The sequence below is a fragment of the Periophthalmus magnuspinnatus genome, chromosome 20 (assembly GCF_009829125.3).
Source record: "Periophthalmus magnuspinnatus isolate fPerMag1 chromosome 20, fPerMag1.2.pri, whole genome shotgun sequence".
In the NCBI taxonomy this organism is placed as follows: Eukaryota; Metazoa; Chordata; class Actinopteri; order Gobiiformes; family Gobiidae; genus Periophthalmus; species Periophthalmus magnuspinnatus.
In genome coordinates this window covers 14,261,435-14,286,696 of record NC_047145.1, presented here as the reverse complement: position 1 = coordinate 14,286,696, position 25,262 = coordinate 14,261,435, and the positions used below count along the sequence as shown (strand labels likewise).

Genomic DNA, 25,262 nt, shown 5'->3' with positions numbered 1-25,262 from the left:
TATGATCATTTTTTTAAATAAAAAAAAATAATTAAAGTTTACATATAAGTTTATTCTCAAGGACACGCAGATATACGACAGGTTAAAAACACAACGTATGTATAAATGGCTTAAAAAGAATACATGCCACATAATTGTTGTACACCATGAGCAGTATAGTATAGAGTATAGAGAAAAGCTAATAAAAAATCCTTAGTGCCAAATAAGCACATCCCCATTTTATTTTATTTCTTTTTTAAAAAAGTCAAATATTGATGATGATCATTTTTAAGATATATTTTTTTTAAATCTAAATACTTCTACAAGTCATAACAATCCCAACAATATATTATAAATCCAAGATGTCGTTAATGGTCTTGACAGAAGATTCATAAATTACCCTGAAGAAACAAAAACGAGTAACAGAGAAATATAAAATTAATGTAACATGCATTTCCTTCAATGTACCTCTGGATGTCTCCACCGTCCACTGCCACAATGGCATGTCTGCTGAGCTGTCTGTGGACACATTCTGCAGCGCTCTTCAGGCCAGATTTAAACTTTCCAGCTAAACACAAAACACATTTTACAACACAAATATTCAAACAATATGAATACAAGCGCTTTGGGTGTTCTCACTGTGTTTAATGACAGCCAGGATGTGGAGGACCGCAGCCACCTCAGTCAGGCTCTCAATGGCTTCTGAGTCTAAGGAGGATATAATTTCAGCCAGAAAAGACCTAAAAAAATAAAATAAAATAGCACAAGCCCAAAATGCAATAAACTACTGAAAAATATATTGATAAATAAAACAATTTGTTTGATATTTACTTTGTTACTGATGGTGACTTAAGAATTGTGGAGAGAAGAATGCTGGGTAAAGGAGGCATATCATCCAATGTTTCTGGAACAATCACCTCTTCTGGATAGGAAATCTTTCAAACACCAAACAATCTCAGATATGTCATCAGTACTATCAAGAGTCATATAGTTAAGTTGTTATTGTTTACTTAATGACTAACTGACCTTGTTTAGCTTATATCTTTTCTCAACCACAATGACAGCGAAGAGAGTGGAGAAGACCCCATTCAGAGGTGCTCTGTCCCAGGTCTGGGCAGTCTGGAGGAAGTCTGCGAGCCCGGCTACAGATGACTGACACAGCTAGATCAGGGAAAGACAAAACTATTTCATCATATCCCATTTGGTTCAGGTAAGATTAAAAAACAAGGACTGAGACCAGAGATTGATCCCAACCTTAACCATAGTTACTACAGGTCTAACCTTAATCTAAAATTAACCTTAGCCTATTTTAACCCATATCTGAGCTTTAAATCTTCTCGTTCTAATAATTAGGGATGCACCAATCAGATACTGGGATCTGATATCAGCAACGATAACAGATACTGGGGGGGGGGGGGGGGTGTCAGTTTGTCTTATTTTATTTTTGTTTAAAGGAAGTAAATGTTGTTATCAGTCTCTGAGTCTGCACTGGTATTAACTGATATTGGGTATCATCAGATACTTAAACTACTCAAGTAATAATAAGTGATAAAGGGGACCTGGCTTTTGTATACTGATGGAAGCAGGTCCCCATGATGTGCATGTGTATGCAGATTTTAGTCTCTGCATTGTGATAAATACCTGCCTGCACTCATTTAGTGGGAGCTGTTTAAGCCTGTCAGAAACTAGCTCTGCAGGCAACATTGGCACATTTACAGAAATGTGTACCCAATAAACATAATTACAGAGCCAAAAAGAAACCACCTTAGCATTATTTTAATATTGTAAAAATGCATGCTAACCAACTAAAGCTTCAAGAACAAATTCTCAGAAACAATGTCAATAACAATGCCACCCGATGTCACTAAGGCAGTCTCCCTGTCATACCTGCTGTCCCTCCTCAGGATTCTTTCTCAGGTGCCGAGCAAGGAGTTCAATGATTTTCTGAAAGATGTTGGCCACCACACCAAGAATGACAGTGGCTGGATTCTCGGGGTTGTCCAGGGCCTCATTATTATCTGGTGCATAGCTGTCTGCCACCTCTTTTAAAATAGGCAGTATCATCGGTATGCACAAATAGCCAGCCTCTGCAAGCCAAAAATTATATGTATAATGACTTTTACTCAATGATATACTTACCATACTGAGCATAAATGTGGTGCATTTACATTCACTCACCTGAGAGGAGGATGAGTGAGCACAGATGGAGAATTTGACCTCTGAACGTCTCATCAGATAAACCCACGAGTAAAACATCTCTGCACACCGACAGGAAGCCCTTGTAATAAATGCTCATTATTAGATTAGATGAATGAAGAAGCATATCTAAGATCATCTTGTTTATATGCGAGTGTCCAACAAAAGCTATAATCCAGGAAGTCAGTGTAACAAATGCAGGCATTATTTTCAATATCTGGTCACAGCAGTCAGGCGGAGACAGGCTGGAGACTAGAGCAATGGCACAAATAAGAAAATGAGCTCATTTCAAAGTAGCAGCACGAGCAGCAGGAGACATGTTGTCGGTGTGGATTGGAGCACAACAGCTTTGAGGAATAAAATTTACAGAGCAGAACAGAAGGCCCCAGGAACAGGAGGCACAGGGCTGCATTCAAATTAATAAACTTAATGGAAAGGTAGAGAAACTAGCAGATTTTTGTGTTAAAATTATCCATTATCTGCTGATGCTGATGAGATTTGTACTTGTATTTATTGGTCAAACTTACCTCAATGATCTGCACAGCCAGTGAAAGAGGTGTCCCCAAACCTCCTCCATTTTCATTTGGTTTGGCCATGAAAGGAAGTACTCTCTCAGATATCCAGGAGGCATCCAGTTCCAACGAAAGGAGATGCTCTCGATCGTCAGAAGACTACAAAATAAGTTTAAGTTTTCCATCAATCACCTCTAAATCACCAAATTTGATGAAACTAAACTTTGGGCATTAGCAGTAAATATAAACTCACATTATGTTGCAGATGAGCCCCAAAGCGCCCATGACATGTGAAGGCTTTCAGGGCCGTCTGCACACTGGCAACACTTGGCTCCTCAGAGGACTTCAGGTGAGCATATAGGATGAGCTGAACAAAAGACAGTCACATTTACCCTGAATGTTATATTAGAGGGAAAAGTGCTTGCCGCATGTGCAAGTCCACATGAATAGTACCTTCCAGTTTCCCAGAAGTGAATGAAGATGCTTCAGTGGTCTCTGTCCAAGTGCCAGGACCTTTTCTCTGGTTTGGCTGTGAGTGAGCAGGTAGTCCAGGTAGGCCAGTGCCAGATCTGGTTTGGCCTCAACTGTTTCCTGAATACGGACCTTTCGACTGGGACCAGCTTTATCCTTAAATATAGAAATTTAGTTGAATTTTTTGTTTGATTCTAGTGGTGCTTGCTCTTACTAATTATATCTCTGTGGTGCCTTTTGAAACAACATACTGTGTCTGTAGGCAGTGGCTCTGAGAGCCAGTTGCTAATAAGATCTACTATTTCAGCAGCCTGGCCCCAGCTACACAGACAGTCCAACAGCTGGTTGTACTGCTTTGGCACCGCTCCGGTCTCCATCCTCTTCAGCTTTGACAGGACCCCACAGCTGTCTCCGTGGAGCAGGATGTAATGAACAGCATATGCATGATAAAGAAATGTGTATTCAGTGGTAAGAAAAAAAGGCTTAATAAAAGATCAAAAAGACCCCAAAAGCCTTCTTACCTGAAGGTTGGGACAGCAGCTGGAGGCATAAATGAGGCCAGTTGTACAAGTGGAGGAGTGCATCGTACATCCTAAAAATAATTTGTATTTTGTTGTGATATATATACTCACTGCTTACTGTTTATTTAGTCTGTCATCTCATTTACCTCAAAGGCACAAAAGTACTTTCCCATGACACTGCCAAACTTGTCACAGGTAAATTTCTGGGCCTCTGCATTTTGTTTCAGGGGTTTTTGAACACTCCTCCAGAGGATGACCACAATCTCCAGCAGACTGGCTACAACAGCCATGTCTTTTCCCACTACTGCACGTTCAATCTGCCAGATACAAAACACTACAATTAAATCTGAAGGTGTCGAATAATATGATTACTGTGCGTGACTTACAGTGCTGTTCTCTTTGTTACTGTCATTGATATCAGAAACATCACAGTCCTGGACACAGCTATTCAGAACACGGCGAATGGCCAGCATCAGCTTAACTGTAAAACAAAGTGCATGTATTTGACACAATACCAGAATCCCCCTGTATTTACAAAAACATGTATAGCACTACTTACTTATGTTGGTGGGGGCCGTATGCTTAAAGGCAAACTGATAAAACTTTCGAGCTGCCATGGGGTTCATCTGGATGAGGGTGATGCAGCGACAGCACCATTCCTTCTCAGGCTCGTTTACAGGGAAAAAAGACTTGAACAGCAGATTGACAATGCGCTTCGACACAGACTGGGTGTCAGTGGCGAGGCGTGCCAGCAGGTGGTCCATATGGCACACATCCCAAAACTTGTGGGAATTTAAAGTGATAAGTGGCATATTAAACAGTTTACATTAAAAAACCAAATATTTTTACTGTTAATTTATAGTACCTTGGCTGCACGCACTGCCTTGACTTTGATAAGCATGTCAAGAAAAGCTGTGCGGACTTTCTCAGAGTTGTCATGAAGACTGTACTTAAGATTAGGCAGGAGTTTCTCCAACAAAGCATGGCTTAGAGCATTGTCCAGAACAATAGTCAGACACTACAAAGAAAAAAAAAAGATCTGTAATAATTTAGTATAACCATTCATTTGGTTCGCAAAAGCCTATGGAAGCTTCCTTTACCTGCTACAGTTATATTAAAGCCTGTAAGTGGCCAGTGTCAAAGTACCTTAAAGACTGAGCAGCGGACATCTGCTGAACTGGTGTCAGTGGCAAGTTCTAACAGAATCTTCTTCAGGAAATCTGTGATTATTATGGGAGGGAACAGCTCCCAGCACTTGGCCAGGATCTTACACACTCCTAGGATCGCATTGGAGCGCACAATGGGATGAGGGTCATCCAGGAGACTCTGTTTAGGAGAAGTCATATTATTAAACCATACTGAGATCTAAATACATTATCAATACTCTACCTACCATTGCAGCATCAAGCTGCTTTTGCACGGCTGTATCAAGATTCTTAACATCATCTGGGTCATGAATGGGAAAGGCCTCAGTGAAAATGAGAGTGGCGTTTGCTCTGACCTCAGAGTTTGGTGCCTGTCCAAATCAAGACATATCTCAAAAATCTGCATAATCTTTGATTATCATCTTGTTAATTAAAATTTAAAAAACTATGTAGGCACATTCAATGCTTTCCAGAGAATGGGCTTGTAGAGCGTGTATAGCATCTTGTCCACCTCGTGACAGCCTTTTCTCAAATGGAAGTAGCTCACAATCTGTGTGACAGAAAAGGAAAAACATGAGCAGGAAGGACACTGGGGACGAGGAGACTCAAAATAAACATGCACAGCCAGGACACAATCATTAACAAGAATCCTACCTGTCTGACTTTGCTATACACAGGAGATGCTCTGTGCAGCAGGATGGCATTCTGCATGAAATCTTGAATACAGATGCTTTGAATCTTATCTAAAAAGTCCCCACTAGCTTTTTTCCAAGCTCTGAAGTAGATTTCCATGATGTGTACTACAGTTTTCCTGAGAAAGGGTAGTGAGTAAAAGGAAAGAAAATGTTGCTGCAAAAATAAACAAATAGACAAACATCTTACTTGCTAAAGAACTCCAGCTGGTTCTTGATAGTGCCATGAATGACCCAAATGAAGTTGATGTTCCAACTAAAAAGAAACACCAGGAATCTCTTCCCCTGAGAAAGTATGTCTGTTAGCTTTGCAGTAAAAAAGGTGTAAAATTAAACAGTATATCCAACAATGAAATCAATGTTCTGCTTACATCATCATTCCTTATAATATCTGTACGATAAAAGCACTGAAGTAACAAGTCTGTTATCTCCTTGTTGTCATCCGAGTTATAGTCCAGAGTCAAAACTACCTCATGAAGATTCCAGATTCGCTGGATTTCTACACTCTGAAAAAAAAAAAAAAAAAGACAACACTTATAGATATTTCAAATTCATCTATTCATTCTATTCTATTCAATAAAATCAATCCTAAAAATACAGCACATAACACACACCAGCTTTTTCAGAGTGAAGCACTTTTGCAGGGACACGTATAAAGCAGTACGCCCAAATTTCTCTTTTTCTTCTAGTCCCTTTTTCCACCACAGCTCACACAGAGAATGTAAAGCAGACAACAGTGGCGCCTCTGAAATGGGCAGCAATACCAGCACATCTGCAAAAAGACAGTTATGTACAGTTACATTAAACAGTCAATGAGAACATATTTACTATGAAACAATGTGAATATTACCATGAAGCACACTAACAATTCCCAAGAGAGCAGAATATGTTTCACCATCCTGAAGGACTTGCACCGACTGTGCAGCCACAAGAGTCACTCCTTCCACAATAGCTAGAACATGTTTCTAAAAATGTATAAAATAGCAACATAACACTCTCTCTACAAATCTTTAGTAATAGTGTCCTCATAATATAAAAATAAAAACCCACAGAATCCAAAGACGACTCCACGTCCATGTTCCCTGGTCCCTCACTCTTCTTCTCATCCCAGCGCTGAGGGGGCAGTTTGGACAAGACCTCTTGTAAGAGTAAAGACATTCTAGCCCACAGAATGTCCCTCTGGTCTCTGGGCATCTCCTGCACCACCTCCTCGACGTCAAACGGCTCCGTTTTGTCATTCTTGGAACAAATTACACAAGAATGATTTGCAATGTCAGCTACCCTTATAGTTGACATGTTAAATTATATTAAAGCAATGCATGGCGTAATGTAAAATGCTTTGCCATCAACAGAGGAAATAGTTTATTATTTCTCGTGTTACTCACATGAAGTTGGATAAAGCGCAGAAAGTCTTCAGCATTTTCTTTACAAGCAGCTGCTAAAAACGCTTCTCGTTTCAACATAATTCACCCTGCGGTTCTTCTGTTAAATAATATATGATCACAATGCGGAGTTTGATCATAATGTGGTATTTGCTGTTCACAAATCACAAGCATCACCAAGATACAGGGAACACTGTCGTACATTTTATCATCTTTCACTTTGATCACTATTGCTATAGAACGGAACATTAATATGTATTAACAATATGAGTTACAACACAGTAAATACTAACCTTTTAATAAAGAAAACTTCAACTTCTTATAAGCCAAATATCAACTTCCCACAACAACGACGAACCGCGCAAATTCAATATGTGTGCGTCATGACGTTTCACGTGGTAGACGTAGTTACGTCGTATGCTGTTTGCTCCTTTGGCCACATGATGGCGACAAAGTACTGTCTGGATTTAACTAGTTTTCACACGACGTCTCCTCTCATAAAAACACCTCACTAAAAATAATCAGTTTGAAGTACTTTCATGTCAAGATGTATAAACAGAACTGTTCACAAGAGAAAACATTTATTTTCAAAAATTCATGAGGCATCATACCATTCAAAATCATAACAACAAGGCAAAATTACATAGTGTTTTAAGGCACAGGATTGATAAATAAACAGTTTAAAAAGCTCAGTCATTACTGCATTGCAAACATTTATAAGCCCGTTTGGCAAGTGTCACAGCCAAGTAAAATAAATAATAACATTTTGTCACATTTTGTTCAACTTGTAAAATCAAATCCTTTGAAATGCTCTGTAGCCCTAAATGTGTCTCTTCAGTGTCCAAGACAATATTCACAGATCCAGCATCCACAGTCATCTTTACAATATCGAGCAGTAGTTCCATTCTGTGCATATTGTGCATTCATCAGTTGTATTCAGGCATAAAACATCAAAAAGTAAACAATCCGATAACACTGCATAACAATATCACATGGAGACTTTGCCAACATACATGACTGTATTGGGTCCTTTGGTAAAGGTTTTGATACATAATGTAAAAGACTCACATTTTAACAAATTGGACAAAAGGCAATGCAGTTTTTACATATTTAAATTAAATTAGAATAAATAAATATATTTCCAAGAAATCTTTGCAAATTACGATTTTTATATTTACACAAAACACTGAAAATAAAAGCAGTTAGTCTTTTTCAACACAATATGTAACACCTCAATTGTAAAGTAATAGGAGCATTTCTTCAAATTTAAGAAATGTTTTACATGCTCAAAACCATAGAAAATTTTACAAAATAATAGATACATTTAAAATTATGGGCCCGTACATCAAACGATCACATAATACAGCAGAGGAACAGTGTTCACGTGAGGAGCGGATCTTGAATACTTCTGACGCTTTGAGACAATCCATCCTCAGTGAGTTCATACCTATGCAAAAAATAATGCATTTCAGAATGCTCTCATACAACCACAAATAAATACAAAGAAAAAACAAAACGTACCAATTTGTCCATCCTTTAGATATATCTTCCCCACTCAGATCAACCAGTGCCTGCAAATGTAAACAATATAATGTTAGGATAAGCACAAAGTTATGTCTTAACAATAGTTATGATAGGGATATAGCAGCATTTTAGTTTACCTTTCCTAAAAGCCCTCTGTGTTTAGAGAGAAGGCTGCCACCATTTTTCACAGCTACATCCAGTGTCCTTCTGTGTAATTCCACCATAGATACACTAAACTCAAACCTAAAAGATTACAGTGTTAAGTATTGAGTTACGCCAAACACACAACAAAAATCACCAGTGTTTCCTCTGGTCCTACAGTTTTACCAATACTTACGTTTGATCATAAACAGGATTCAGAGTCCTCTTCATGGTGCCTGTTTTCCTTCTTCCTGTCCGGCTTTTGTCCGGCAGCAAATATAGACGAACAAAAGGATCTGAGCCATCTTTGGTGAAGGCAATCAAATTTCTGGGAGCACATGGAACAAAATTGTTGGAAGTTGATTTCTCACAATGCAATGTGATTTGTATTCAAAAGAGGTTTTTTTTTTGCCTACATCTTTAATTAAAAACTTGAGCCAAAACTGAAAAAAGCTAAAGCTTGTAGTGTTTTAAGAGAGATGTAAATCTTACCGACAAGAGTGAACCACCACAATGAGTTTATTCCTCTGTGAGCTGTGTCGAACAGTCAGCTGGACTTCACCGAGAGGATATTGGCCAGGGGCTGAGCCACTAAAAACACACCACATCAGTCAGGGCACTGTCACTTTTAGTGGCTGCAGCTAGAGGCTAGCTATAGCTAATGTGTGTGTGCAGATCTTTTCAGAAAGAGATGCCAAGTTTGACAAGAATGCAGATAAAATATTTAACAGGAAATTCATTCTCCAAGAGAATATTACACTAAATAATATAGTTGTTATAGTTGTTACTATATACTATGAAGTCCATTTACTTCTGTAGATGGCGAAGTCTCTGTTGGAGCTCTTGTGTGGCAAAGGGTAGTGAGACATCTGAGGCCAAACTGGGAGTGGATTCCTTATGAGGAAGGTGCTTCTGGGAGCTGGAAATGCAGGTGCTGAGGTTGGATGTACTTCGGAGAGGACTGGCCGAGTAAGGCTCTCCGTCCCTGCAGTGGAGGCTGAGAGACGATACAGCCATGCCTGAAGGAGGGGTGGGTGGGGGTAGGGTGGAGTCAGAAGAAGCAGACAGTCTTTGGGTGGAGGCTATATTTGGCTGTGCCGAACTTGACTTTCTGACGGTGACACCAGACGGCTGGTCTGAGCACCCCTGCTTCTCCAACGACAGAATCTGAAACAGCGCAGAGTAAAGTATTAAATAAAGCACAAAAGTTAACTAAGTCCAAAGTGCATCCTTTTAAAGCATCATCATGACCCCTGTACCCCTAAATAGTGAAAAGGTTTAGTGCTTATAGTATTTGCCTGATATTTGCTGATTTTGCATTAGTGCCCAGGTCATTATGTAAATTCTGTATTCATATATATTCATATATAACTGTATTAGATTTTTATATGATGTGTCATGATGCTATCTTGAAATCAGTTTACGCTGTATTGATTTTTTTAGTAGTGAGGAATATGCATGGTTTGTGTTAGCATTGGAGAAGTCAATATTGGTGACTTGTGTATGGATTTTGATGGAATAGATTTGCTTTGTAATCTATTGATGTGGCTGTTGCATGCTCACACAAGTGCCTCCAATACCCTAATTAGCCTCTTATTGGACAGAACTGCAAAACCAAGCACTAAAAAATTCTGTGAAGTGTAATCTAATGTGATACTGTTAACCTGGCACACTGTATTGTGGTACTTATTGTTACAAAGCAGTATGAAAATTTGACATTAGCATGCTTGCAACACCTGCTTTCCCCTGCTTCAAAGCCCTCACTTATGCATGCTGGTCCAGAGAGGGGAGGCACAGACCACTCTTACCCTCAGGGCCATCTTTAGTTTGACGGTGGAGCTAGGCCCAGAGTTTTTAAGAGCAAAGCACTGAGTCAGCGTCATGTCCTCCTCTGCCAACAGGCTGTTCAAAGGCACCATCAAGTTACCCAAGGTGCACTTGTGCTTGTCATCCTTTACCTGTGAAAAAATGCACCATATTAGCTCTGTGAAGTCAGGGAAACGGGACTTGCTCACTGTGCTCTTAGAAATATAAATGTTAAAACTTTGAATGAGTCATTACCTCCACTTCGAGCTCCTGTCTCCGAGGATTATGAACAAGGAATGAAAAACAGTCTTCCCACATGGGCTCCTTGGTCTTGTACCGAATCTTTATGAGCAGATATGAAAGCCATTCTTAGTCGCAGGCTCACATTACAGCACACATTTTGCTATTACTATATTTATATTTTAAGGTTTAATGTAGGGTTTCATAATGAGCTGCAAGGTTGCAATTATTTACATAATAGATTGTCCCCAGGAAATAAAATATATCTTTAAATATGTCTTTATAGAAAATATTGTTGCACCTGTCGTAAGACTTTGACTACATTTTCTGAACTGCGTGGTATCCCTGTATTAGTTTATTAGTTCATATTTCAGTCTGGAGTTGACAATGTGCACTCTGAGCAGAATCCTACTTTTTAAACATATATTGCAAAATGAACGACAAATTTCCAAATCATGACCTAGTTCTGTTAGAATAAAATCTTCAAACCACTGTCAATTGTAGAACCATTGTCAGTTGGTGGCTATCTCTAGTAGAAGATACTTCACATTCTCTTTTCAAACATACACAAAGCCAGGTATAAAAATGTGTATTGTGATGCTGTTTTGGGAACTAGTGGATTCATAGCTATGAATCATGACACCAAAACATGTGTCATCTGTGTTACCTCCTATGACTTACCTTGCTCTCAAGTGTTTTGTGCCCTACTGTGAATTGGACATAAGGGCTGGGTTCGCTGTTGCTCTTCTTTGCTGACTGTGGGGGATGAGAAACAGAGGACTTGTTCCATCCATTACAATATAACACATAATGCATGACAGAACATTGTAATCACCATCACCTTTGTGACATGCACATAGTGGGGTAATGGTCTACAGTTAAAAAATGCATCACATTAGGATCAGATCTGACAAGCGGGGCTGCAGGCATGGGCTACCAGGGAGACGCGCTTTGTCTTCTCTGGATTCTAATTTTAGCATGGTGAGGTTTGGCAGCCATATATTACAGTGTCTTCTTTACGGAATAATAAAATGTCCACATGCACACAGCTGTCCAGATTAAATATTGTGACAATAACCTTTGTGTTAGCCCCTCTAATCTCCTAGGAATAGTGTCTTCTGAAACAATACTGCCAAAATCTAAAACTAGACAAGAAAAAGGGCATGCCTTAGTTTATAATGTTTGACCTGAATTCTGACCAGAACAATTCAGGCCTTGAGAGATTGGACTGTGGACATTTACTTTTCGTACATTACTACACTTATATTTGTCAGTCCCCAAACAGGCAATTCTTCTACATTTCATAGTAAGTCTATATTTAAAGGACACATGCCAATCAACTGTGTCAGCACTGAAGAAGCATATGGTTGATGGTTTCACTTTGAATTAACTACTGTGCAGTTACATAATGAAAGACTACAAGGGCGTGCCGCAAATAATAGGCATGCCAACGAAAAGCAACGAACTTCAAGGAAATTGAGAACAAACTTTAGGCACAGAATGTGCCCATTGATTTCCCAATAAATACAATATGTTCTTTCATCTGATAAAACGTAGTTGTAGAAGTGGTTATACAGCAATGACTGCATACCTACATGAGTACATGACTGCATGCCGCATCAGGGAATTTTCCATTTTGCATCTCAAGACACTAATTTGTTTATAAATCTACCTTGAATGCTGTATGAAATGGCACAGACTATAAAATGTGACACACATTTATTCCTCTTTGTCTGGAATAAAAATATGTTTAGCTGTAAATATACTGTGCCAAAAAATACAATGTCAAATTAAAAACTAAAATACATGCAAGACTTATACCAGGATATAAAACCATGCACCATTACCCCTTTGTAATGCACAGCATACACAGGAAAAGTAATACATATTTATCAATTGGCATGCACATTAAGACTCATGAATAATGGTGAGCTAGATGGTGCATAGGGTGTGATGCATGCAGTCCGTTTTTCCCACATTACCTTCAAGGCTTTAAAGACTTGCTTCAACCCATCATGGGTGAAATCTGACAGGTTGCTCTTTAAGCCAAACAAGGGGATTTTGGGGGAGAAAAGCACACCCACAGTTAGTTGGCCTTCCAGAGGTTTAAGAAGCCAAAGAGAAATGGGAAAGAAATAGTTGTATGGCGCAGTAAACAAGAATGGGTTGTAAATGTAAATAATGGCCAGAGAAAAGATGGGGTACTTGGCTCTGGGGAGCTAGCGCATTGCAGAATAATGAGGGTCTTTCCTTCAGGAAATACTGTGGAGCTGTGTGACATTCATAACAAGCCTCACTGCAATCTTTCTATATGGCTACAACTATGCGCTAATTGGCTTACAAACAGAAAAGGAGATTATTCTGTTCTCTGAGCAAACTCCAACCCTGAAATGTAAGCTGTGAATTGGATCCTCAATTGATTTCTATATTGGAAGAATGAGCCCTCCTTTCTCAAGTGTCTGTTTCTTGTTAATGGTTATTTGGCACTCAGAATACAACCACTTACATTATACAATATAGTAAAACCGTGCAGCTAATACATGCTCTAAGAAATCGTTTCAAGGACATAGCACACTCCTAATGGTAGCACTATCAGAGTGCAAAGCACTGGCAGACTCACAAATCTTGCTCTGTACTCTGCAGTATTGCTCTCACAAAAAATTAGGCCAGAGGCTCTTCTCTCACTTAAGTTCCCACAGCCTAAGCTGCCAGTGAAGACGCTCTTTGGTGAGAAGGCATTGGAGAGGAGAAGGTGGAATTAAAATGGCTGAAATGATTTATAAGATGAGACTTATTGAATGACGGTTGGCATATTTAAAACACTAATCCTTTACTCAAGGTTTCACAGGTTATTTAAACTTTACAGATGACTTCAAAATAAGATGTGGTACATGTTTGAGAATAAGCTCCCACTAATGAGAAAGTCGGTACAGGGAGTTTTGATAGGGAAATTAATGTAAATAATGAAAGCAGCCACAAATAATTAAGCACTGTAGTGAAAAGGAAAACATGGACCATTTTGCATAGTGACTTTTAATCCACTCTTTAACAAAAAGCCTCAGTGGTAGTAGATGGTACACTGGTTTTAATGTGGCTTATGTGGTATAATGGCCTATAGCCATTATATACATATATACATTGACATTATACTACAGATCATGAAATAAGTGTAAATACTATAGTAATAGTAATAGTAAGTACTTAAGTATCTTACCGGTAAGTTTTTTGCTGAGTCCAGATAGACTACGAGCAGTGCTGATGATAGTCCATCATTGGCCAGGCTTGAATCTGCCCGGACACTTCGCAACACCTAACCAAATAAAAAGAGAATAAATATTGTAACAGAAAAAAAATACATTTTAATGTTAAACAGAAAAGCAATTTCGGGCACTACCTGGTCTAATTTCTCTGGAGTGTTGAGCAGAGAGAGCCACTCTAGTTTTAAATGGAGCTTTCCAGTGGGAGCCTCCTCTAAATCAAACCACTGCAACAACAATAAGATTTTAGTAAGAACAAAACATATCATTTGTAATCATAAACGCATTGTCTTACCTCATCAACTTTTTGCTCTTTGTACAACTCGGTCAAATCAATCATCAGACTGGACAGAAACACACAATTACACATACATGTTTGTATGGCACACATACTTTCATTATTGTGAATGAAATGGAGTTAGTTATTGATTGTATGAAATGGTAACAGTGCAGTGTAGTGTGACTGCCTCAGAGGAAAATCCATCAGACTTGGCCTTGGGCTAAGATGGGAGCCCACATTTCTAATTATACAGTAAGACCACACTACACGTACATGCAGTGTTTTTGTTAGACCAGGGCCCCTATTGTGTTGTGTCCCACTGCTTTTGGGGACATTTGTCTTTACTCTTGTCAGGTGAAGTGCTCAGGTTGTCAGGTGAACTGCATGTCTTGATTCCAGTGAAGCCTGTGATAAGATTAAAGTGGAAAAGGATATGAGAAAACACACCTCCCAAGAAAATCATCCTTGTCCGGATCCTCGTCGAACAGCTCGATCTCCAGGTGCTGCCCGGAGTGCTCGTACACCAGCGCCTGCACACCATATTGATGGTAGTTTAAAAAGGCAAGTCCAGTCAATAAACACATTACCAATGTAGAATTGCGTTAGGCAATTGCTCCTGTGAGTAACTGAGAGAGCAGTGCGTATTGAACAAATCTAATAGAGTGTTAACGTTGTTTAACTCACTTCGTAGACCTCGTTCCATTTAGGGTCCAGAGTCTCCTTTATGGTCTTGCTGTGGAACAACTGGTTGCCCACCTGTAGAATGCCGTAAGGGTCAGACTTGCCCTTGATCAGTCCACCGAAAAATGTATCCTTGATTTCAAGGTCTTGAGCCTCCAAGAAGTGAATCCGGAGAACTCCCTGTAGATGCAAAGCACTGTTCTGTTATTGGGTTAAACAACTGGCATAAACAATCAACAACTTTACAACTTTATGAATTCATAGAGGGACCAATATACAGTGTAGAATGTGATTAAATATTCATTTAATTTTAAATCTGGATCAATCCAAGGTGAAGCAGCCATTACATGAGAGCAGTTTTTGAGTTGATTTAAGGCTGTGCCTGAATTGTAATACAATGGCCTCAGTGCATTGAGATTAATGTTGCAGCATTGCCATGGATACAGTTTATACTAGTGCCTTAAGCTTGTCTTTAATTTATCTGGTAGTTCAGGTTTGTACTTTTAAATGAAATAAAATAACTATCTTTGTAACAGAAAAATCCAACAATAACGCTCAAATGACCTTCATGTACAGCCATGAATAACAAGAGCAGAGCAACAAGCTTCTGGTGATAAGGGCTTTGATTTGCACTGATACCTTTGGCATCGGAAAGCGTAGCTGGTCCAGCTCCACATCCCCCACCAGTGGGATAGTGATGCGATTGGGTAACACCAGATAATTGTAGATTATATCTTGAATGAGACTTTCAGAGAAGGAACTGGAGTACAAGAGGGAGAAAGGTAAGACAAACACAAAGCAGCAATAAATTATTTACAAGACAGTTGGGGTGCCCTTGGGTTATTAATATTCACTGTTTAATCTCATTTTAGCATAGTATCACATTTAAAATCATGCTAGGAACAGGATTCTGTTCAAGTATGTTACTGCTGCTTAATTTGCAAATCTGAATAGAAATAAGAGTTAGGGCAAAGCATAACCAGGCTTTGACTTTTTAATTTTGTTGTTTGTTGTTGATGCAACCAATAAATTATGGAAAACTGTGGTATTATATCAAGAAATCCAAACTACGTTTGAGTGAAATGGTTCATGTGTTTGAGAAATGTGGCAATAACACCTCTCAAATCCCTATAATCCAGTCAATTTGTAGAAGCTTTGGGACAGACTGTATTTGATTGCTTTTATACATTGGGACCTGTATCCTCACAAGCATCTTTGAAATCGTTCATGATGCTGCGATAGTATTACACAGTGAGCCAACAACTTGACAATAAGACAGAGCTGTGAGAAATGTTAGTAATCAGCTTCACTTGTAGGATTTTCAGAAGTGAAACTATTTTCTCCATTAGATTCTGGTGTGCTTCTTGCTGCTTTGTACAGTAAGTGATCATACACTTTATTATGAAACATTTCCATGAAAAACAGCACAAGAAGCATTAGCTTCCAAAGACACTTTGAATGACATAAAAGGACTGGCACACATAATGACACAGAAGCAGACACACACACATTCATTTGATTGGTCCTGGGTTTATCTGCCATTACTGTGGGAGGCCACTGCTCCTGAACAAACTGTTTAAAGAGCCCTTTATTCTCTAGTGGCTGAGGGCTTTTCTCAAGCGGAGGAACAAGGCTGTTAACAGACTCGCTGCGTCAGCGATTAGTGCAGTGTTGCTCTAGCGCCCTGGTCAAGTCATACTGGATCACTATTATCTCTGGATATGGTGCAGTGAAACACTCCCTTCAGTCATTTAAGGGCAATAGCGTTGCGCTGTACATAAGGTGTCTGGGTGCCTTCTTGCTTCTGAACTATCTACACAGCTCGCTGCAGAGCCTGTGTCAGCATGTGTGTCATCATCACAGGGACATATGACCAGGACCTGTGAGCTGCCCTACACTGTACATACAGGCATGCATGCACTAGCTACTTGACATAGTAATGTGCTGAGTGAAAGCAACTCTTTAAAACTTTAAATGACTCCCTGCCCACACAACTCTGCACAAGGGGTAACACACACTGTAAGTCAGACAGGATTAGTAAGAATGAAGAAACTGTCAGCACACATGCACATCCTTATGACTTGTTTTCACTTATAAAGATGATATGATAACCACATTAACAAAATCTACATTTTACAATTAATATCACAGTTTCATCCATCAGAGATGTGGTTTAAGCTACACTAACTTGAGTCCAGGAATGTCCAGTATGTTAGTGAGGCCGGTCCAGCTGATGTCCAGGAGCTAAGAGAAGAGGAAAATACAAGTGTAAATGACCAGTGGTGGAAGTAGTACTTAATGCTTAGCAAAAAAATACTCAAGTAAAAGTATCACATGAAAAAATCTACTCAATAAAAGTATAAGAGTACCAGTTTAAAAATGTACTTAAAGAATAAAAAGTAGAAGTATTTCAGGCAATTTTGAAATCTAATAAAGCTTCAGATGAATTGATTTTGATAAAGATTTGTTCAGCAGAAACACTTTAATTATTTTTTTTTTTTATTTTTGTTTCCTCAAATGACTAATGTGTTAAAAATAAACCCCTTAGCATTTTCAGCTGGTCTCAAAGACTAGTAGTGGAGCAGAAAGTCCAGATAACAATTTTCAAATATAGTGAAGTAAAAGTAAAAATTATCCACTTTAAATTTTACTTAAGTAGAGTACAAATACCTAAAATGCTTTATTACTTGTTCTTAGTTATGTTCCACCACTGTAAATGACTAAATAGTGACACTTTATCATTTGCCACCCCTCTGCTGCAGTGTGCAAGAAGTATTGTGTCTTTGCCAGTAGATACACTTGATTAATAACAACTGGGACAAGTGATGCACAAGTGATGGGAAATGAAGATAAATGAAAAAACTGGTGGAGGTCTGGACCTGCAGAGGTGCTCTTGCTTTGTTCCCTGTGGTATTGTCATATGACTTTGTCCTCTTAGAAAATGATTTATATTTGTTCATTCACCAAAACTAGGCACAGTGATCAAACATATGCTGGAATTCAACTATAAGAGGAGACCTCTACAAAAGCAAATGACAATGTAATGAGGAACGGATGAACGAGAGTTCACAGGGAATTGTCACACTGAAATATTTATCAAAGCAGATGCTGAAGCCTTTTTAGGTCTTAAATTTCACAACTATTTACATGTATTACGTTTTTAGCAATATATACTGATGCCCTAAGAGGATATTTATTATCAAAAATACATCGTATAGTCTCTCCCAGAGAGCTTTGATCAGCGTCTGCCCACCAGCTCAGGATCTGCTAACACTGCTTTCTTAATGAGCTTTTCCCACCCTACTTTCAGCCCAAGTTGCTTACACTGCAGCAGATGCACAGAGTGCTATGGGGAAGTGGGGAACACTGCAGAGGCATGACTGATGTCCACAGGGAGGCTGTGCATCTGTGACTGAGAATAGTGCAAGGTGCACACCTCTGACTGTCAGACCCACACTTCATTCATGTGGATTAGTGATATACCATAATAGTACTAATATACTGTATGTTTAGATCTGTTTAAAATCGGAGGAGTATGGGAAAACATACATTATTAGACATCATATAATATGTAACAGGGTTCAATTATAAATGACTGTATAATTGCAGTTAAATTGGGAATTTGACTACAGAAATGAGTGAGTGGTTGTTAGAGCCATCCCGCTCAATTCTGCTCGATTCCCCAGTGACACCAAATAAATGTGATGAATGAACAGGAAAGGAAGATCAATACAGTATATAATAGAATTATTTTATATAAAGACCTAAAGCATGACACTGCATCAGTCAGAAGGGAAATGTCAACTGTTTGTTTAAAACAGTCACGTCTGCAAAGCCTTTACGACAACATTTTAATTATATTGCAGGGGATTGCAGTAGTGAGATCACACACACAGATGCAGCCAAGGTTCTGAGTGTCTGTACTTCATCCTGAGGTAAGGATCACAATGTGTGTAGAATTCTTAATGAGGGATAAAGTGAACACAAGGCTGTCACATTTTTACAATATTGTTGATAAGGCTTCTAATTTATTAAAATGTATGTTATGACTGCATGTATGCTGGATTATTGCATTGAATCAATGACTACATTGAATTTTCCCTGTTTGAGCTGAGAGTCTGGTGGAAATGAAATCTGCCAAAGTAGGTCTGTCTTGATCTGCTGCTATTTAAAGCTCTGGTGTATAGTTCCACTGGGTCCTCCTGTTTGGTATAAATCGGTCAAACACTTTTGAGAAGTTCAGTGGAGTCTCCCAGAACAGCAGCTGAAAGCAAAGATATATGGAACCAGTGTGGGAAATGATTTGGTAAGTATGCAATGATCATAACTGAAAAGAAAATGATGTGAGTAGTTGCTGAGGTAAAAATGTTTATAGGGATTATGGGCATTGTAACTACGGTAAATATATAATTAAAGAAATAATCGGTGCTCAACATCATGGTAATTTAACACATGGCATGTACAATGACTTCATTTCCGTTTCAAAACCCATCTTAATACTCCCAAATCTTGTTGGGGAGGTTAATGAGTTCTCTTAACCAAGGCAATTAGTGATTCTCCGCATCAGAACTCACTGGTTTCTTGATGAAAAACAAAGACAATGCTCCAACAAGTGGTATATCCCCCAGCAGTGGCTCCATCACTACCCTCAGCACACCATGGATCTATGGAAACACAGGAGGGACACATTACATATTACAGGCATGACTGGGAAGCAGCTGACAACATTTCCAACCTGACATTTCTCCACTAACACTGGTGTTGTGCAAGACAACACTGGAACATGAACACAGCTCTGACTTCACAGCTGCCCCAGCCCCTTCTTCCCTCCTTCACGTATTAAAGCAATTACGTGGCTTTCGGTGTCAAGACAAGTCATGTGGCTCTCGCAACACAGCTGTTTGTAACTATGCAAAATAATGAACTACCCAACATCAAACTGGTAGTGAAAGCTCAGTTCAAGGAGGAAGTCTCTCAAACATTTGCATATAAATTGTCTTCATAATCAGACACTTTGGGCACAGGGCAAACTTCAAACCAAGCTGGAAAAATTATACTTATTTCATTAAGCAAAAGACATAGCAGGAAATCATTTAGCCAAAATTTTAAAAAATGCGATAATGGTTAACGCGGATTTCTGTAAGTCTGTAAACCGGTCTTAAGTGAAAGAAGCCATGCAAATGTGTCAGTGACAGAAGTGTACATGAGCTCTCAGTCATTTGTTTATACCCAGCTTTGGGCAATAGTAGTGCAAAACAGGGAGAAACTCATAAAAGACTTCTTTAAATTAATAATTCATGTAGTAGAAAAAGATAGATAGCTAGAGGTAGACGTGTGAAGCGGTTATTTATCTTGTAGTCAGGTACAACAATGGGCTGTTATTAGATAATAAGTATTTGACCTTACTCCCCACAAAGCTGTGAGTAACCAAAGCTCACCGATGTCAACCGCACCTGCTGTGTGTAATGGAAGAGTGTGAACTGACTGGACCATTGTATTATTGGCTGATAAACTTGATCACAGTTATATGATGGCCCAAGTTACATAACAGGGACAGCCTGAAACAAAAGTCTCCAAGGGGCATACCTAACATCACCCCGTCTCCAAGGAGCTGCACTGATTGTTTTCTTAAATTCTCCTGCAACACGGTGAAGAGCCAAGGACAAAACACTTACAAAAATAGAACCAACTTGAGAAGCATGAGGGGATTAACAAAGAACAGAATATTATGATTACATGATTTATGACAGCTCTGCCTGCCATGGTAAACATATAACTAGGTGGTGTCTTCATAGGTCAACTTTAAAGGGTTTCACTTTTTAATTGTTTCATCCCTGTGTTTGCAAGTAAATTTAAACACCTTTCACAAAATACTTTTTTACGAACTGCTTTGTCAAATGCCTCTTCATCCAAGGCCAAATCTCTTGAATTAGAGAAGACAGAAAAGACCTTTAGCCAGAGTCAGTGCTATTTTATCTTCTTTTCTTAACATCGTAAATGTTAAGACAGTTGGAGAAAGAAAAGGCATTTCTTTGAAAAAACACAAAAACAAAGGGAAGTTCCTCACCTGAATGCTTTTAATGCCAGCTTTGCAGTAGTACCGTTTGATGTCCACATCAATCTCTGTGTTTCCAACAAAGCTGAGGGAGAAGAAAAATGTAAGAATCCAGCCACTTCAAAGGGATTTTCATGGGTTTTGTTATGAATTTTTTTTAAATTCTGCTTTTACATTTCAAACGTATGCATAAGTGTTGTGATTTTTTTTTTTTTTTTTTTACTGTCACACCCACCTGATTTGGAGATCCATAATGATCTGGCGTTTATCCACATTTTCAGAGTAAACTTTTACCCCGTTGACCCGCAAGGGCTACACCGCAACAGAACAAACCGTTATGGGTGCTTCAGTACTAGAGTCCACCGACAGCATAGCTCTGACACCATGGACCCACGTGGCTGAGCACAAGGTTGACCCTTCTGTTAATAACTCCACATGGAAACTATTTAGGAAACAAGCATGCCTCCATGGCTGTGCGCTGCTGGCCTGTGTAGGTTCAAGCTCTATATTCCACACACCCTCCACTGCAGCTGTCTCACAGGCACCTGCTCTGACTGTCACATGACCAGTGTAAATGCAGCCTGAGAGTGGGGCACTGTGGAAGCCTTACTTTGTCTCCTATGTCCACTTTGCTGAAGCAGAAGGTGCTGAGGTGAGCGTTGGAGGCCTTCACACTGGGCTCAATCTTCTCATGGAACAACTTCTCCACAAACTGTGAGATGTATGGCCACATCTGTTTGACAGTCTGTGAGGGGCAGGAAAAACAAATCATTACATTGTTTTAGGCAGATAAACATTCACTGGGCGTTTTTGAGTCCACTTTATCATGTTGTCTTCATCTTCATTTGTAAATCACATGCTGGTTTTTAAAATTTTAGACCTAGTTCTAAGTAACAATGCTGTCAGGAAAGTTTACATCAAGCAGCAAATAAACAATAATAACAACAAAGTCATGTCAGTTAAAATCCAAAAAAACTTTTTCAAATTTTCATCTGGGTGGTTGCTAGGGAGATTAAGTTAATGCATTCTCAGTGCCACTGCAGAAATGTTATAGCATCTTGGCTTGGCAGCTCAATATCACCAGCCCAGGGGAACAAACTAAGGCCAGAGGAGGACTGACAAAGATTACATTTACTGTGGTTTTGCACAAGGGAGAATTCAAGCTGACTGTATTACCTTGTTTATCCATTCCACTCGTTCTACATCTGGGAAGTGGACCTAGAAAGTATAAAAGAGACTTTAACATGACTGGCAAGGGAATGAATGAGAGCAATATTGAATGAACTATGAACAGTAACAGTAAATTTTGCTTGGATAGTCTAACATTACAGGGTTCTGTATCTACATTTTCCATACTGCATGCCTGTAGCTTTTATTCTACTGCAGATGGTGCTCAATTTGTCATCACATCCTAATTACACAGACAGGAAAATTGGCAAAGGGCATCAAAGGGTAATTAGTTAGAATCTGACTAAAAGATAGTATTGATTTTAGTATTTCCATTTTGTCATTTGTTTGTCCTATAGAACTGCCAAAATGGGGTCAGAGCTCTAATTTACTGTGATCTCATGTTGATTCATGAAAAGCAGGACAAGATAAACAGCTCCAGCATCGTGTGCAACATGTCTTCTGTTGAATTAAGTAAATGAGAAATTGATTTAACATAGGTTTATTGGAAATTCACCCAATAAGGAGTACAAGCTACACTTGAATTTCATGTTCTGAAATTAAATGTTGTGAAGAGCTGGTGTGGATATTGGTCATGTATAAAATTGGTGTTAACAGCTAGAGACAGCTCTATTCCTCATGAAAGATGCAGGAGTGTTTATTCTGTATGTGTGTGTCAAAAAGAACTGAGAGTACAAGTATGATTTCAAAAGACAGCTTTCAACCTCTATTATATTTGATGTAAGCTATAGCTGAGACAAAGAGTATTAATCCAAAAGCTTTAAAGTCAGGGGCTGTTTAAAATAATACGTATGACCTGTTTAACTTTAGGTTTCTAACTGAAATATGCATAGTCTCGACTAGAGACTCCTTTGAATCCAAGTACCATATTCAGCCCTTGATTAAAACGCAAAGTTGAAGAACTGTGAAGTATCCAATTAGGTCTGTGTCTACAAGCTTGCACACACAATTCCTCTCCCAAACTTAGTCAGGCTTGAACAAACAAGAATAATTAAAAGTAGTGCAAACAATGTCAGTCAACCTTTTGTCTTTTAATTGCCCTATGCTGTAGGGATTTTAGTTATTACCTTTAATAGCATATGTAGTCATGGGGGACATACAGTTAATTAATCAAGCAATCAAATAAAACAGAACACTAATCTAACAAATTCGATATAGCGTAGTGAGAAATGCAATCTCATTTAAAGATAATGTCTACCTACTGGGTGGAAGCTGTCACGAGTCAGGATTTAGAGGTCTAAGTGGTAGAAATCCACACTGATGATGGCAGAGCACTATTGATGTCCAGTTTATCAGTCCTGCAGCAGGATGATAAATGACTATACAGACCAGTGAGGTGAAATACCATGCACAACGGTCCTGGCCATTCAGGAGTAGAACACACTGCATATGTGCCAGCTACAGCCTCTACACCTCATTTTAACAATTACAATGCATCATCAGCCATGTATCAGCAGAATGTGTCCGGCATATGAGATGGTACTGAACATCATAAAATGTAGAGAGGTAATTTATGAAGAGGATTCTCTCATTTGCAGACCACTTGAGTCAGGACTTTTCTGCAACTTAATTACATCATATAGGGGGAGGTGTATTTTGTCACATCTATAATAACTTTAAAAATGCATAATAAGCTTGAACTACTTTTTTACATTCACAGTTTTCATTATCATAGTTCTTCCATTGCATGCATTTAACTCAGGAATGTATGCAGCCAGTGTGGTCAAGGTAAAGGCAGGTAAAGTGGTACGGTCATGCCTAGGAAGTTACTAGAGAGACCACGCTGTAGCCAAAAATAATACAAACCCTGAAGGCATGTTTTCTCTGCAGCGTGGTGTCTGGTATACCATTGTACCACGCTGTATTTAGACTGGAGGCTCAATCTAAAGTCACTGTTGGGGGGCACAGCTGCTCCATCACAGCTTTACAGCTCAACTCAGTTCTTGCTGTTCTTGTCATTTGTTTCCTGGATACTCCAAAATGTGATTCACCTAGACAGCACGTGCATTTCAGAGGAAAAACAAGACATAGAATACTGTGGATCTTACCCATGATGGTAGATCAGACGTTGCAAGACTCTTCACGCCCCTCTCCTCTTGCTCAAAGAAGGATAGTGCCCGGTGCAATCTGTTGTATTTTCCTCCTATGATTCTTCTCCACCAGAAAAAGATGACAAGTCCAATCAACAGCCAACTGAAGCTAAACTCAAAGTAACCCAATGCGTAAATGGGGAATATCAAAACAAATGTCTTCACGAAATGTACCCAGGTGTGTGTGATGTCGCTGGCAGAAGACATGTGGCTATGTCCAAGTATGTCCTCCGTTGAAGGCTCAGGAAAGTTCGGACTAGGTGGAACGGTGTGAGGCGAGGTGTGCCCATTCTCCTTTTGAGCTGTTGGGCTGGCATTGTGTGAATGGGCTCCCCGCACCGCAGTCATGCTGTCTCTTGACATCTCTCTTCAGTGAGACAAATGTGGGTAAGCTAGGATGGCAAGAATTCCATGTGCCAGCGGTCCAACACCGTGCCTTTGGATCTCACGTTGGCTCACCTGTACTACGCCAGCCCATGACCGTCGTACAAAGCGCAGGCATTCACCACTCTAGTGTCCGCTATTTGTGTCATTCCCCAGGTCCTCTTCACGTGAATTCATTGTTTTGGATGCATCGGTCTGCTGAGCAATCCACTCCACGGTGCTGTCTGCCTGCCTCTACCCACAAGGGGTAAGAATGCTGATTTTCCAAAAGCGCACACGGGATCCTGTTTGGTGCGCTCCCTGTGGTGTATAATAAAGGGTTAAAATACCGCCACCTGGTGGGTAGCAAATGTAAACGCAAGTAGAACTGATAAATTGCGCAAACAGCTTTAAAACAGATGTGTTTGTACAGTCAATGTTCTTAACCAGGCAATTCGACAGACAAATTCTACGTGGCCGCAGGATTTTTATTAAATTAGCAAGCAATAATCGACAAACAAATATACGAAAACAAAATCAGCTATTCCATGTACCACTTTTAAGAGCCTGAATAATAACAATAAATAAATAAATAAAAAATACCCCCTGTATGCGTTTGAAGGAGGATATATGTACGGATAAAGTCTCCGATAATCGATTATTCTAGCCTGGTTGCTATAACAACGAGCTGTTGAACCTGTGAGTGCTCAGGTTTGATTAATTGTCCTGTTGTCAAGGC

At 39.3% G+C, this 25,262-nt stretch overlaps 2 protein-coding genes across 4 annotated transcripts; both read right to left on the bottom strand.

Moving 5' to 3' along the window:
* Positions 1-197: 197 nt before the first annotated feature.
* Positions 198-7,281, bottom strand: ncapg2 (non-SMC condensin II complex, subunit G2). Its single transcript, XM_033986026.2, has 27 exons — positions 7,192-7,281; positions 6,902-6,998; positions 6,567-6,755; positions 6,367-6,481; positions 6,131-6,288; positions 5,888-6,022; positions 5,707-5,801; positions 5,479-5,635; positions 5,282-5,374; positions 5,073-5,195; positions 4,826-5,005; positions 4,545-4,697; positions 4,239-4,461; positions 4,066-4,160; positions 3,826-3,996; positions 3,680-3,750; positions 3,410-3,563; positions 3,141-3,314; positions 2,941-3,054; positions 2,703-2,846; positions 2,158-2,257; positions 1,867-2,066; positions 1,006-1,140; positions 811-914; positions 619-719; positions 448-547; positions 198-380 (listed from the first exon to the last, which is right to left on the bottom strand). The coding sequence occupies exons 2-27, from the start codon at positions 6,977-6,979 to the stop codon at positions 329-331; spliced, it is 3,414 nt and encodes a 1,137-aa protein (XP_033841917.1). The 5' UTR covers positions 6,980-6,998; positions 7,192-7,281; the 3' UTR covers positions 198-328.
* A 179-nt stretch (positions 7,282-7,460) lies between these two features.
* esyt2b (extended synaptotagmin-like protein 2b) lies at positions 7,461-24,807 on the bottom strand. Of its 3 annotated transcripts, none has more exons than XM_055229986.1 (23): positions 24,119-24,807; positions 22,059-22,100; positions 21,493-21,627; positions 21,118-21,194; positions 20,895-20,967; positions 19,402-19,491; positions 17,016-17,071; positions 15,467-15,587; positions 14,831-15,007; positions 14,594-14,676; positions 14,162-14,210; positions 14,004-14,093; positions 13,824-13,919; positions 13,230-13,331; positions 11,291-11,365; positions 10,625-10,711; positions 10,372-10,521; positions 9,375-9,730; positions 9,056-9,154; positions 8,760-8,891; positions 8,560-8,665; positions 8,420-8,469; positions 7,461-8,345 (listed from the first exon to the last, which is right to left on the bottom strand). In XM_055229986.1, the coding sequence occupies exons 1-23, from the start codon at positions 24,521-24,523 to the stop codon at positions 8,279-8,281; spliced, it is 2,718 nt and encodes a 905-aa protein (XP_055085961.1). In that variant the 5' UTR covers positions 24,524-24,807; the 3' UTR covers positions 7,461-8,278. The 3 variants fall into 3 exon arrangements, with proteins under 3 accessions (XP_055085961.1, XP_033841451.1, XP_055085962.1); XM_033985560.2 differs by lacking the exon at positions 13,230-13,331 and adding an exon at positions 12,592-12,648; XM_055229987.1 differs by lacking the exon at positions 13,230-13,331.
* Positions 24,808-25,262: the final 455 nt, after the last annotated feature.

What these genes read in the sequence shown, in the direction of transcription:
- ncapg2 (XM_033986026.2), bottom strand. Translation starts at nt 6,979, where the DNA reads ATGTTGAAACGAGAAGCGTTTTTAGCAGCTGCTTGTAAAGAAAATGCT. An exon ending in AGCAGCTTGATGCTGCAATG is followed by an intron (nt 5,006 to 5,072) that starts GTAGGTAGAGTA and finishes TCTCCTAAACAG; the next exon opens with AGTCTCCTGGATGACCCTCA. An exon ending in GGGCTCATCTGCAACATAAT is followed by an intron (nt 2,847 to 2,940) that starts GTGAGTTTATAT and finishes CTTATTTTGTAG; the next exon opens with TCTTCTGACGATCGAGAGCA.
- esyt2b (XM_055229986.1), bottom strand. Translation starts at nt 24,523, where the DNA reads ATGTCAAGAGACAGCATGACTGCGGTGCGGGGAGCCCATTCACACAAT. An exon ending in AAGGATGATTTTCTTGGGAG is followed by an intron (nt 14,211 to 14,593) that starts GTGTGTTTTCTC and finishes GTTTCTGTCCAG; the next exon opens with TCTGATGATTGATTTGACCG. An exon ending in GTGGTGGTTCACTCTTGTCG is followed by an intron (nt 8,892 to 9,055) that starts GTAAGATTTACA and finishes ATGTGCTCCCAG; the next exon opens with AAATTTGATTGCCTTCACCA.